At 64.7% G+C, this 11,025-nt stretch overlaps 1 protein-coding gene across 1 annotated transcript in view; it reads left to right on the forward strand.

Annotated features, from left to right (window-relative positions):
• The window catches only part of ADGRB1 (adhesion G protein-coupled receptor B1), a 79,996-nt gene that overhangs the window by 19,669 nt on the left and 49,302 nt on the right, over positions 1-11,025 (forward strand). Inside the window, exons 3-11 of the mRNA XM_073892677.1 lie at positions 5,472-5,633; positions 6,802-6,912; positions 7,365-7,529; positions 7,626-7,790; positions 8,247-8,411; positions 8,636-8,800; positions 9,010-9,111; positions 10,328-10,434; positions 10,637-10,831. Coding sequence (XP_073748778.1) covers positions 5,472-5,633; positions 6,802-6,912; positions 7,365-7,529; positions 7,626-7,790; positions 8,247-8,411; positions 8,636-8,800; positions 9,010-9,111; positions 10,328-10,434; positions 10,637-10,831 — 1,337 coding nt within the window. The remainder of the gene's footprint in view (positions 1-5,471; positions 5,634-6,801; positions 6,913-7,364; positions 7,530-7,625; positions 7,791-8,246; positions 8,412-8,635; positions 8,801-9,009; positions 9,112-10,327; positions 10,435-10,636; positions 10,832-11,025) is intronic.

The raw sequence follows: 11,025 nt of genomic DNA on the forward strand, positions 1-11,025 counted from the left end.
GTGTCCCTGTGTGTGCACATGCACTCCATCACGTGCCTGCACAGGGTAGGGGTGCTGGGCTGTAGTGTGGGACATACAGGTGTGTGGGTCCCAGGGGCTGTGGGTGTGAGACAAGGCTGTGATGCGGGGCAGAGGAGCCAGACCTGCCCAAGGCCACACACACAGCCCTGGTTCCAGGCCCGTCACCACTCAGCCATGACACAGGCCCCTGCAGGGCTTTGGGGGTGTCCCAACCCTAAGTGCCCCCCACTACCTTTAGAAAGAAGGGTCTGGAGCCCCTCTCCAGGGTCAACGGGGTACAGAAAGAGGCTGGGCTTGGGCTGTGGAGGAATGATGGGGATCCAGGTGGAAAAGCCACATCTCTGAAGTTTGGGGGTGACAGGGGGAGTGGGATGGGGCATAGGAAGGTGTTAGGGCCTTCCTGCCAGGGACTGAGGCTTATCATCTCGGCCACGGATACTGCTCTTTTTGCACCAGGACCCATTTATAAAAATCCAGAAAACAAGGTCCAGGCTCATTGTAGACAGTGCCTGTTTCAGATGAAATGGGATGTGACCCCATGAAAATGACAAGCTCACGGAAGCGATGGGGAATTCCCACCCGAGGTCAGAGCTCACCCCACGCACCCCCAACCCAGGCTGCCAGGGATGCAGAGCATTATGGCCCTGTTTGCCTTCCACGTCCCAGGACGATGGTGAGAAGGGGTGTCAGCTGAACAGCCAAGGCCAAGGCCAAGCAACGTGTCCAGGTCAAAACGCCACAGGGCAGAGCCGGGGTGGGACCCGGCCATCAGGCTTTTAACAGGACACCCTTCCCAGGACAGGGGATAGACCCCTGCCTGACCGAGGAAGAGAGGCAGCAAGCAAGCATATAATCCTACAGATGAGGCCAAGCCAGCCAGGTAGGCAAGCCTCAGTTTCCCTTCTGTGAAATGGGGATGGGACAGACCTGGCCCCAGGGTCTGCCTGAGGCTAAAGGAGACGCAGCCTCTAGCGCAGGTGCTTGCAGTTCTAGTCCTACCTGAGCCGAGGCCCATGGCCAGTGGGCACGGCTCTCAGCCCCGTCCTGAGATCGGACGGCAGCTGCTGCGGCTGGGTGGGCTGCTGGCCACGTGGGTCCTAACAGTGGGAGCTGTGGGCCCCGGTGCAGGATCAGCTAAGTGGGGGCAGCACCAGCGGACAGGGGTTGGGTTGGGGAGGGGCATCAGGGAGGTGTCTTGTCCCCAATGGTCCCCGTTTGCACATTCATGTGAGCGTGGGAGAGGAGGAGCCTGGGTGCCCCCTGGATAGGCCCTAGCTTGGTAGGGGGCAGGGGTCTTCCCGGGGGGCTGGACCGTGCAGCGGGTCCCTGGGGAGCCCGGCCTGCAGCCGTGACAAGGACCCGTGGAGCCGCCCCCACTCGCGGGGCTGGGGAGACCTCTGCTGGAGGAGACAGGAAGTGCGCGGCCCTCCTCTGAAGGGACCAAGGCCCCGGCGAGTGGGGGGCTCGGCGCGCCCCCGGCCGGCGCAGACTGCAGCAGCACAGCCTCCAGGCTGGGGCGCTGGGGTGGGAAGGCGGCCGCGGAGCCCCCTCGCAGGCTCTCTCTCCTGGGCGGCCATTAATCGGCTCTATTCATCCATTAATGAGATGGAAATGAGGCGCCGAGACAGAGGGGCATTGAGCCGGGGAAGAATGCAGCTTCTTTCCGCGCCTGGAGGGGCAGCCCGCCCCCCAGCCTGGCCCACTGCTCAGCAGCCCCGGGAAGCCCGCGGGGCTCTGCGGGCCGAGGAGAGTTTGCAGGGGGACCCCTCCGGTCATGGACGCATTCGCTCAACAAACACTGATCCAGTGGCAGCCATGTGTGGGAACACACGTTAGAAATAAAAACGATAACAAAAATAGCAGCGTCCATCTCCTGAGTGATCATCAGCGGCCAGAGCATGGCCAAGGTTGGGGATCAGTATGTGACGGGGATCAGGCCTCAGTATGTGAATGGGGAGCAGGGATCATGCACCCAGGATCCCAAGTTAGTCTGTCACGAGGATCAAGGCTCCGAGTGTGACCAGGCTCAGAGCTAGACCCAGGGGCCAGCCTGTCCTCCAGGCTTGTGGGCCCCCTCCCCAGCCCCCCCTGATGCGCCCCCTCCTCCTTACCCCTCCCCCCCACCTGGGTCACCAAGGTAACCAGCCCTGAAATAGTGGGTGTTTTGGCAGCTGAGGCCTAACCTGAGTCTATCCTGAAACTCTGAGCTCTGCAGCAGTTGCCATGGGAACCAAGTGGCATCCTCCAATTAGCCTGGCTTGGACACCCTCTCTCTCCCACCCACTGCCAGTTTCCACGTCACTCAGGCTTCCTTGTGGGGGCTGGGCTGGAGCAGCCAGGAAGGAAGGGCAGGACGTGCCCCCTGACCCTGTCACCTGGCTATATCTCCCTGGACTCCAGCCTCCTCCGTTCCTTTGGGTCTGCATGACAGGACGGCACGGCTTTAGCAGGCGACACCACTGAGGCCTGGAGCGAGGGGTTGGGGCTTGTGGGCGGTCCTGGCAGGTGGCCTTAGTCGGGAGGCACAGGGGGGCTTTTGGAAGCTGATTCTGGGCTCGGTGCTGGCTCCTCTCCTCGTCAGCGGGAGGTAACTGGGCCTCCCTTCTGCACCTGCCTGGCGGTGTGGGCACGAGGCTGCTGCCCACCCTGCCCGAACTGCCCCCCTGTCCTGGCCCGTGGCCACTGGGGGCTCCCCAGCCCTCTCCCCAGGCCCCCAGTCTGCGCACCTCCTCACGCACCCAGCCCACCTCTCTGGAGTCCGTACAGGATATGGGTGGTTTAAGATGAAACGGCATTTACGTAGGACCCTCCACGTGTACAGTTCCTACTCAGCTCTTGAGACCCTGGCTCCGTGCACCTTGGAGGCTCGGGCTTCCTCAGCGCCAGCACCCCCTCCCCGGGCAGACAGTCTGGCCCTAGCCCCTGGCTGTCCTGACCGCCACTCTGTGAGCCTCCATTTCCTCTGCTGTAAATGGGGTGAAAGTGGCCTCCTGGGCAGGCCGGGGTTCAAGGCTCCTGTGCCGAGGCGGCTGTCACAGATTAGGGCCCACCAGGGCAGGGATAGGGGCAGGGACAGGGGCAGGGTCCCCTGCACAGGAGGTCCCCCGGGGGGGCTGGCCACAGTGGCTGGGGAGGGAGCATCCTTTCTTGGAGGGTCCGACAGCCTGGCTCGATTGCCCTTTGGCCGCTCCCTAGCTGGGGGGCACAGGCACCCCTCCACTTCAGCGGGCCTTGGTCTTCTCATATGAGCAGTGGGAGCCACAAGGTGTCCCTCGTGGGAACTCAGTGACCAGTGAGAGCATCTGACCCAGACCCCGTAAGGGGCTCAAACCAGGCCCCCCCACCCCACCCCCCACCAAGAGCGAGGAACCAGGCAAAATGCAGCCCTGCTCCCACTGTGTGGCCCTGGCAGGCCCTTCCCAGGCCCGACAGCACATCTCCAAGCCCCGTGCTCCTGTGTGTGAGCCCCAGAGAGCAGCGTCCACGCCCGGCCACTGAGGGGCAGTGACTGCCGTCTGAGCCAGCCCCTCCCGCACGTTCCCTGTGGTCTGGATGCCTTAGCTGGCCTGCCTTCCCCATCCACCAGCACCAGCCGACGTGCAGGACGAGAGGCTTGACGGCTGTGGGCCCTTGGCAGAGGTGCTCTGCCCTTCTGGGCCCAGGGGGAAGGGGCTCCCGCGGGCCTGTGCCTCCCGTGCGTCTGCCCCGGCTCCCCCTGCTGGGCGCTTCCCAGCACAGGCCCACAGGCAATGAGGAGGGTCTCTGGCACCTTCCCAGGTGGCCACCCACAGAACAGATCAGCTCCCGCCCTGAGTCCCCTGGACACCAAGTGGGTTCTCCGGGGTCAACTCTGCCCCCAGTGACTGTCCACACCCATCCCCCCCCCCCCCAGCCCTTTCTTGCCATTTATCTCCATGCCATCAGTTCTGGGAAGTAGCTCCCCATCACCCTCAGATAAGAGGCATGAGGCCAGGGCAGGATGGACTTGACCATCCCACGCCAGTGGGCGGTGGGGGGGGGGGCGGCCAGCATGGAAACCTGGTCTTTCAGCTCCAGCCCCGCCCTCTGCCCCTGTCCTAGGGCCCACCCTCGGGGGCTCCAGCAGCCTTCATTCTCTCCCTTGGGGTGGGGTCTACTTCCCCAAGCCACAGATAAAAACCAAACTCCAAGAGGCACCCGGGGCCCTTCTCACAGGCCACGTGTGTCCACCCTCAGGTGAGCAGGCCCCGTGGGGCAGTGGCCCAGCTTGAGTGCAGGTTCCCTGTTGGGCCCGGCCAATGCCAGCCAGTTTCCTGGCCACCTCGGAAGCCAGTGCCATGGCAGGGCGCCCCGCCCAGAGTAGGTGTTGGTGAAGCTGCTTACCCTGACCCAGTGTGCTCTGATCCTGCTTCGCTGGGAGCGTAGGGGTCCTGGTGTCCCCAAGGACACACGGGATGGCGGTGGCTAGAGTCCAGCGCAGCACCGTGGTCCGGGCCTGGACCCTGTGGTCCCCGTCCATGGCCTTCGGACAGAAACAGCCTCCCTCGGCCCATCAGTGCGGCCTCCACACTCTGGCCCAAGATGAGCAGCCTCCCTGCGACTCGGCCATCAGCAGCCCCCCAGTACTTAGCCTGCTCAGCGTGCTTAGTAGACGTGGGCCACCCAGGGGCTCAGACCCTCAGGGATGTTAGGTCTGGATTTTAGGGCGACAGCGCCAGGATGGAGGAGACTCGTGACAGGCGCTGAAAGGGGGTGGCTGGAGGCCTTCGTCCCCAAGCTCCCTCGGCAGCCAGGCACCAGCCCTCCTAGGTCTGGGGGAGTGACGGAGAGAGCACCCAGGTCATGGCCAGGAGGTGAGGGCTCAGAGGACACTGGACTGAGGACCATGGGGAGGGGTCCAGCAGGGCTTGAGGATCTGTGTCGGGGAATGAGGGCCCCCTTGGCCCTGGCACCTATCACCAGAACCTTACAAGAGGCAGCCATGGGGGGGGCGGGGAGGCAGGGCTGTCTTTCTTTCTTTCTTTCTTTCATTCACTCTTCAGACACCCCTGGGGCTCCAGCTCTGTGTCCAGCCCCTACACTGGGGGCCTGGGTTCACAGCCAGTAGAGACCTTGGCACAGAGAGCTGTGAGAGGGACAGAGAGCTGGAGAGGGACACCCGAGCAGTGGGGTAGGCACCAGGCCCCCAGGGCCATCCCCCAAGGCAGACCCTTTCCCCAGCACCTCTGCCCCTCCCTGCCCCTGCCTGGCCTCTGCTTCACAGGCCCAGGACCGGCTGTCCAGGCCCGCACTTGTCTCCCTGCCCACCCCCCACAGGGCTGTGCTGCCTCACCGGCCCGGCACTCACAGGCTTCCGACCCGCGGGTGCTCCACGACCCTGCCCAGGAGACTTCCAGAGGTCACTCCCTGAAAGACACCCCAGCCCTTTGCCCCGCCCCTGTCCCTGACCCCCACCCTCTGATTCCTCCCAGGTGGCTGGAAGCTGTGGTCCCTGTGGGGCGAGTGCACTCGGGACTGCGGGGGAGGCCTACAGACGCGGACGCGCACCTGCCTGCCGGCTCCCGGCACCGAGGGCCACGGCTGCGAGGGGGTGCTGGAGGAGGGCCGCCTGTGCAACCGCAAGGCCTGCGGCCGTGAGTGCGCTGACGACGCGCGGGCGGGTTGGGCCTGGGGGGCCGGGTGGAGGGCAGGGGTCCACGAGGCCAGAGGAGGGAGGGAGGGAGGGAGGGGGCCCAGGGCGGGGCCAAGGGAGGGAAGAGGCCCGGGGCGGGGCCAGAGGAGGGAGGGGGTCCAGGGCGGGGCCAGGGGAGGAGGGGCGGGCCCAGGGGAGGAGAGGGTAGGGAGGGACCCAGGGCGGGGTGGGACAGGGTGGAGGGAAGGAGACCTCGAGGGCAAGGTCGGGCAGGGGAGGAAGGGCGCCCGGGGCGGGGCCAAGTGAGGAGAGGGAGGAGCCCGGGGAGGGGCCAGGTGAGGGGGGGGGGGGGCCTGGGCCGAAAGGGGCAGGGGGGGCCCCGGGGCTTGGGGGGGGGGGGCCGGTGCGGGGCGGGGCCGAGGCCTGGTCCAGGTCGGGCAAGGACCCGTAGAGGTGAGGACCCGGGAGGAGGGGGTGGGACCCCCGCCCCGCCCGAAGTTAGGCGGAACTGGGTGGAGGAGCTTTCTTCTCCCCTGGGGGAGTAGGAATTTGGGGGTGCTCGCGGAGGGCCGACTGCTCGCGGAGGACCCGGGGAGCCCGGGCCAGATCTGCTGGCCCCAGCCTGATTCTGACTCCAGAATGTATTTCTCTAATAAGCCTTTAATGTCCTTATGCATATTTTAGCCGCTTCCATAATGTTAAATCAAGTTATAATGAGACTGTCATTCTTCGGGTGGTTTATTCCCTGAAGAACTTTCCTGGGGAGAGGAGCTCATCTCAAGAACCTGGGGAGGGCTCTGGGGTGTCAGGAGGCCATGGGAGACAGGAGCGCTGGTGGGACGCTGAGCAGGAAAGAGCAACAGCCACTCAGATCCGGTCCTGCCGGCGATGCCTGCGGACCCTGGAGGAAGAGAAGGAAGGGGCGCAGGGCAGGGGAGAGGGGACCCACAGGGAGGGGTCTCATGGTGACCCCTCAGGGGCTGGTGTCAGGCCAGGGTGTCCTGGTTTCAGGTTTCCTAACTGCAGTGGGGCCACATAACCCGGGTGTGGCAAGCCTGCCCCCACTCTGGCCGGGGTCGGAGGGACACAGGGCCCAGAGCGCCCCTCCCGAATTCCGGGGGTGGTGCTGCAGGCGGTGGCCTGGACACTGACCTGAGCCCGTCCTGCAGCGGCCAGCCGCACCAGCTCCCGAAGCCAGTCCTTGCGATCCACAGACGCTCGGCGGCGCGAGGAGCCGGGGGAGGAGCTGCAGCAGTTCGGGTTCCCGTCCCCACAGACAGGTGAGCCACGGGGTGAGCGGGCCTGGTGTGCCCGCAGTTAGACTAAAACACTACAAAGTGGGGAAGGTTGGTTTCAGGGAACAGGGTCTTTGGGCAAATATTCTATGTTATTAATTGCTGCTAATTCTAGGTAATAACCTTAATAACTTACCTTTAGACTCACCTCTTAGGTGCCAAGCAGACTGGATTTAGGGGATTGGTGCGAGGCGAGGGGGGCCTGTTTGGGGCTAGACCCGGGGACCCAGAGGTGGCACAAGGACACCCACAGAGATTCTCAGCCTTGTAGGGGAAATGGCAAGTCCTGAAGACCAGCCCAGGTGGGAACCTCCCGGGCTTAAGAGCCTAGCCAACGGCCTGCTGCCCCGCTCGGTGGCCCTGCTCCTCGGAGTCCGACCGCAGCCTCAGCACCGAGGCAGCGGCAGGCCTGCGATGCTGTTGGTCTGGGCCCGCAGGTGACCCCGCAGCCGAGGAGTGGTCCCCGTGGAGCGTGTGCTCCAGCACCTGCGGCGAGGGCTGGCAGACCCGCACGCGCTTCTGCGTGTCCTCTTCCTACAGCACGCAGTGCAGCGGGCCCCTGCGCGAGCAACGGCTGTGCAACAACTCGGCGGTGTGTCCAGGTGGGTCCGGGAGGGGGCGGGCCGGGGACTGGGCGGGGCAGCGGCGGACCAGCCGGGTTGCTGAGCCCAGCCACGCCCTCCCGTCCCCTCCCGCAGTGCATGGCGCCTGGGACGAGTGGTCGCCTTGGAGCCTCTGCTCCAGCACCTGTGGCCGTGGCTTCCGAGACCGCACGCGCACCTGCAGGCCCCCCCAGTTTGGAGGCAACCCCTGTGAGGGCCCTGAGAAGCAAACTAAGTTTTGCAACATTGCCCTGTGTCCTGGTAGGTGAGAGGGAGGGAGCTGGGCTGGGGGATGGGCAGGCGAAAAAAGGAAAGGGGGGAGGGCCAGTGGGTCACTGGCCAGCCGCAGGAGCCCAGGGCCAGCCTGCCAGGGCGCTTAGAGGTTGGAGAGCCTAGGGCATTCTCACTCATGTGTCATGGGTGTTGGGATGGCACCCCCCCCAGGTGCTCACACCTATGTCCCAGGCTTCGTGGTGGTGGGGTGGACCCCAGAGGCGTTCACACCTATGACCCAGGGTGCATGGTGGAGTGGCAGGCCCCTAGAGGTGTTCACACTTGTGACACAGGGTTGGGTGGTGAGCCCCTGGGGGTGTTGATTTCTCCCCTGTGGTCCAGGCCGGATGGTGGGGTGGGAGGCCCCTGGAGGCATTCACACCCGTGACCTAGGCTGGGTACTCACGCTGGCTTCCTGTTCCCTTTCTCCCCCGGGCCGGGCAGTGGATGGAAACTGGAACGAGTGGTCAAGCTGGAGCGCGTGCTCCACCAGCTGCTCCCAGGGCCGGCAGCAGCGCACACGGGAGTGCAACGGGCCTTCCTATGGGGGCGCCGAATGCCAGGGCCACTGGGTGGAGACTCGAGACTGCTTCCTCCAGCAGTGCCCAGGTCAGGACCACGCCTGGGGCCTGTGGGGGGGGGAGGTCACGGGACCCCTGCACGGGGCGGGGTGGGGGGCTCTGGTTCTGCTCCCGGGTCTCAATTTCTTTTCTCCTCATGGCTTCCTGCTGCTACATCCCTGGGTCCCCATGTCTCTGCGTCCCCACGGCTCCTGGACCTGCACCTTCCTTGTCCCCATCGGGGTGTGCCCCGTGCCGGGCTGTGCCCTGCAGTGGATGGCAAGTGGCAGGCCTGGGCATCGTGGGGCGGCTGCAGTGTCACGTGTGGGGGCGGCACACAGCGACGGGCGCGCGCCTGCTCCGGCCCATTCTTCGGGGGGGCAGCCTGCCGGGGCCCGCAGGATGAGTTTCGGCAGTGTGGCGCCCAGCGGTGTCCTGGTGAGTGTCCTCGTTCCCGTCTCCCTGGCTGGGCTCTGGGCAGGGCCACCCGGAGCAACTGGGTGGGCTTGGGGCTTAGCTTTGCTGGGAATGGCTCTGCCTTGGGACAGTAGATGTTCTGGAAGGGTCTTGGCCTCCCAGAGCCTCTGCCAGCTCATGGTCCCCCTTCCCATACCCTGCCCCACCCACTGCTCCTGGCCCCTCGGCAGAGCCCCATGAGATCTGTGACGAGGACAACTTTGGCACGGTGGTCTGGAAAGAGACTCCGGCAGGAGAGGTGGCTGCCGTCCGGTGTCCCCGCAATGCCACAGGTGAGGGCTGGGGGGGGCCGAGTCCCACCTCGCAGAGAGGCACTAACACGCCCTCCGGGCCTGCCCCAAAGAACTGTCAGCTCATGCCCACTGAAGCCAGGGCAGCACGGCTGGGCCCCTCGCGGCCTGCCCCCGTGTCCTGAATGCCCCCCAAGAGCCAGCATCTGCACAGAGCCCATTGCAACGGATGTCCAGTTATAGGTGGGAAACTGAGGCACAAAGAGATTAAAACACCTGCCCTGGGCTTGCGGGGCCTGTAAGAAGCTGACTCTGAATGCAAGCAGCCTTAATCCCCGGGCAGCCCTGTGGAGGGTTTGGGGGTGTGTGGAAAAGCGGGATGTGCTCCTAAGAGGAGGGGCTTAGCTGCCCTGAGGGCTTGGTCTTCTTTGTTCCTCTTATTTGAAGGAATGCCGTCAGTTTGTGGACCCTTATTGCTGTGTGATGTACAGGAATTGACTTGATCTCTCTGAGCCTCCATTTTATATCTGTAAAAGGAGGGTGTTTGGGGCTGTCCCACCAGGGCTGTCGCTAGGAAGGGTGGGGTGGGACACAGAGGTTGGGGACAGCGACGGGGCCCACGGTGGGGCTGTGTACTCCTGAGCCCCACCCCGTCTTGTTTACGTGTTCCTGGGAGCATATTGCAAATGCAGAGAAGCAAAGTTAAGAAAACGTAGGTCCCACGATGGCGTGATCGCTGGCCTTTGGTCTGCGAGTATGACTTCCCGCCTTATTGTGATCCTGCGCCCTGCTGTGGAACAGGTGTCCCTTCCCGCCCAGGGGTTGGTGTCGGGTGGCAGTTCTCTGGGGTCAGCCCTGTGGTGTGCCACGGCTGCGTGGCCACTGCTGCCAAATGCCCCCTTGGTGTCCATATCACGCCCAGGCCAGCAGAGGCCCCTGCCGTGCTGTGGGTGGAGCTGGGCAGGGCCCCGGCCGTTGGCTCTCCCGGGGGCTCTGGGTTGAGAGGGGCTGCGGGAGAGGCCCCCCACTCAGCCGAGGCCTCCACCGCCACGCAGGTGGGGTCCTGGGTCCCTGGCCCAGCAGCTGCCTTGCAGGAGCTGCCACTAAATGTGCTGAAGGAAAGAAACAGGGAAGGCCAGGCCCCGTGCTGGGAGCCCCCCCGGCCAGTCCCTGCTTCTGAGGGCCGGAGGGGCTTGTGCCTAGGAGCAGGGGGTGGGATTTCTGCGCCGGAGGCAGAGGTGACCCGCTGTCTCCCCAGGCCTCATCCTGCGACGCTGTGAGCTGGACGAGGAGGGCATCGCCTACTGGGAGCCCCCCACCTACATCCGTTGTGTCTCCATCGACTACCGGAACATCCAGATGATGGTGAGATGGGGCTCTGGGGTGTCCCGCCCTGCCCGGCACTCCTCTGCCCTTTAACTTCAGACCCAGCCCTACGGCCGGCCCCATGACATGGCCTGCGGACACAAGTCAGCTATGGCCACTGGCTGGGGGCGGCAGGAAGCCCAAGGCCCTGCCTTGCCAAGTCCTGCAGAATCATGGCATCCAACCCCCTCCATCATCCCAGACCCGGGAGCACCTGGCGAAGGCTCAGCGTGGGCTGCCTGGGGAGGGAGTCTCCGAGGTGATTCAGACGCTGGTGGAGATCTCCCAGGACGGGACCAGCTACAGTGGGGACCTTCTTTCCACCATTGATGTCCTGAGGAATATGACGGAGATCTTCCGGAGGGCGTACTACAGCCCCACCCCTGGGGATGCGCAGGTGGACTCCCAGAGGGCAGCCCTAGGGAGGGCACCTGGGAAAGTGAATAGGGAGTCCCTGACTCCAGCCTCACACTAAGCCCTGACCTGGCCACCTGCTGAGCCCTGACCACTGTTGCTGAGCCCTGACCTGGCCACCTGCTGAGCCCTGACCCCTGTTACTGAGCCCTGACCTGGCCACCTGCTGAGCCCTGA

Source organism: Callorhinus ursinus, unplaced genomic scaffold (assembly GCF_003265705.2).
Source record: "Callorhinus ursinus isolate GAN/ISIS: 27379988/994484 unplaced genomic scaffold, GSC_fseal_2.0 scaffold5, whole genome shotgun sequence".
Classification (NCBI taxonomy): domain Eukaryota; kingdom Metazoa; phylum Chordata; class Mammalia; order Carnivora; family Otariidae; genus Callorhinus; species Callorhinus ursinus.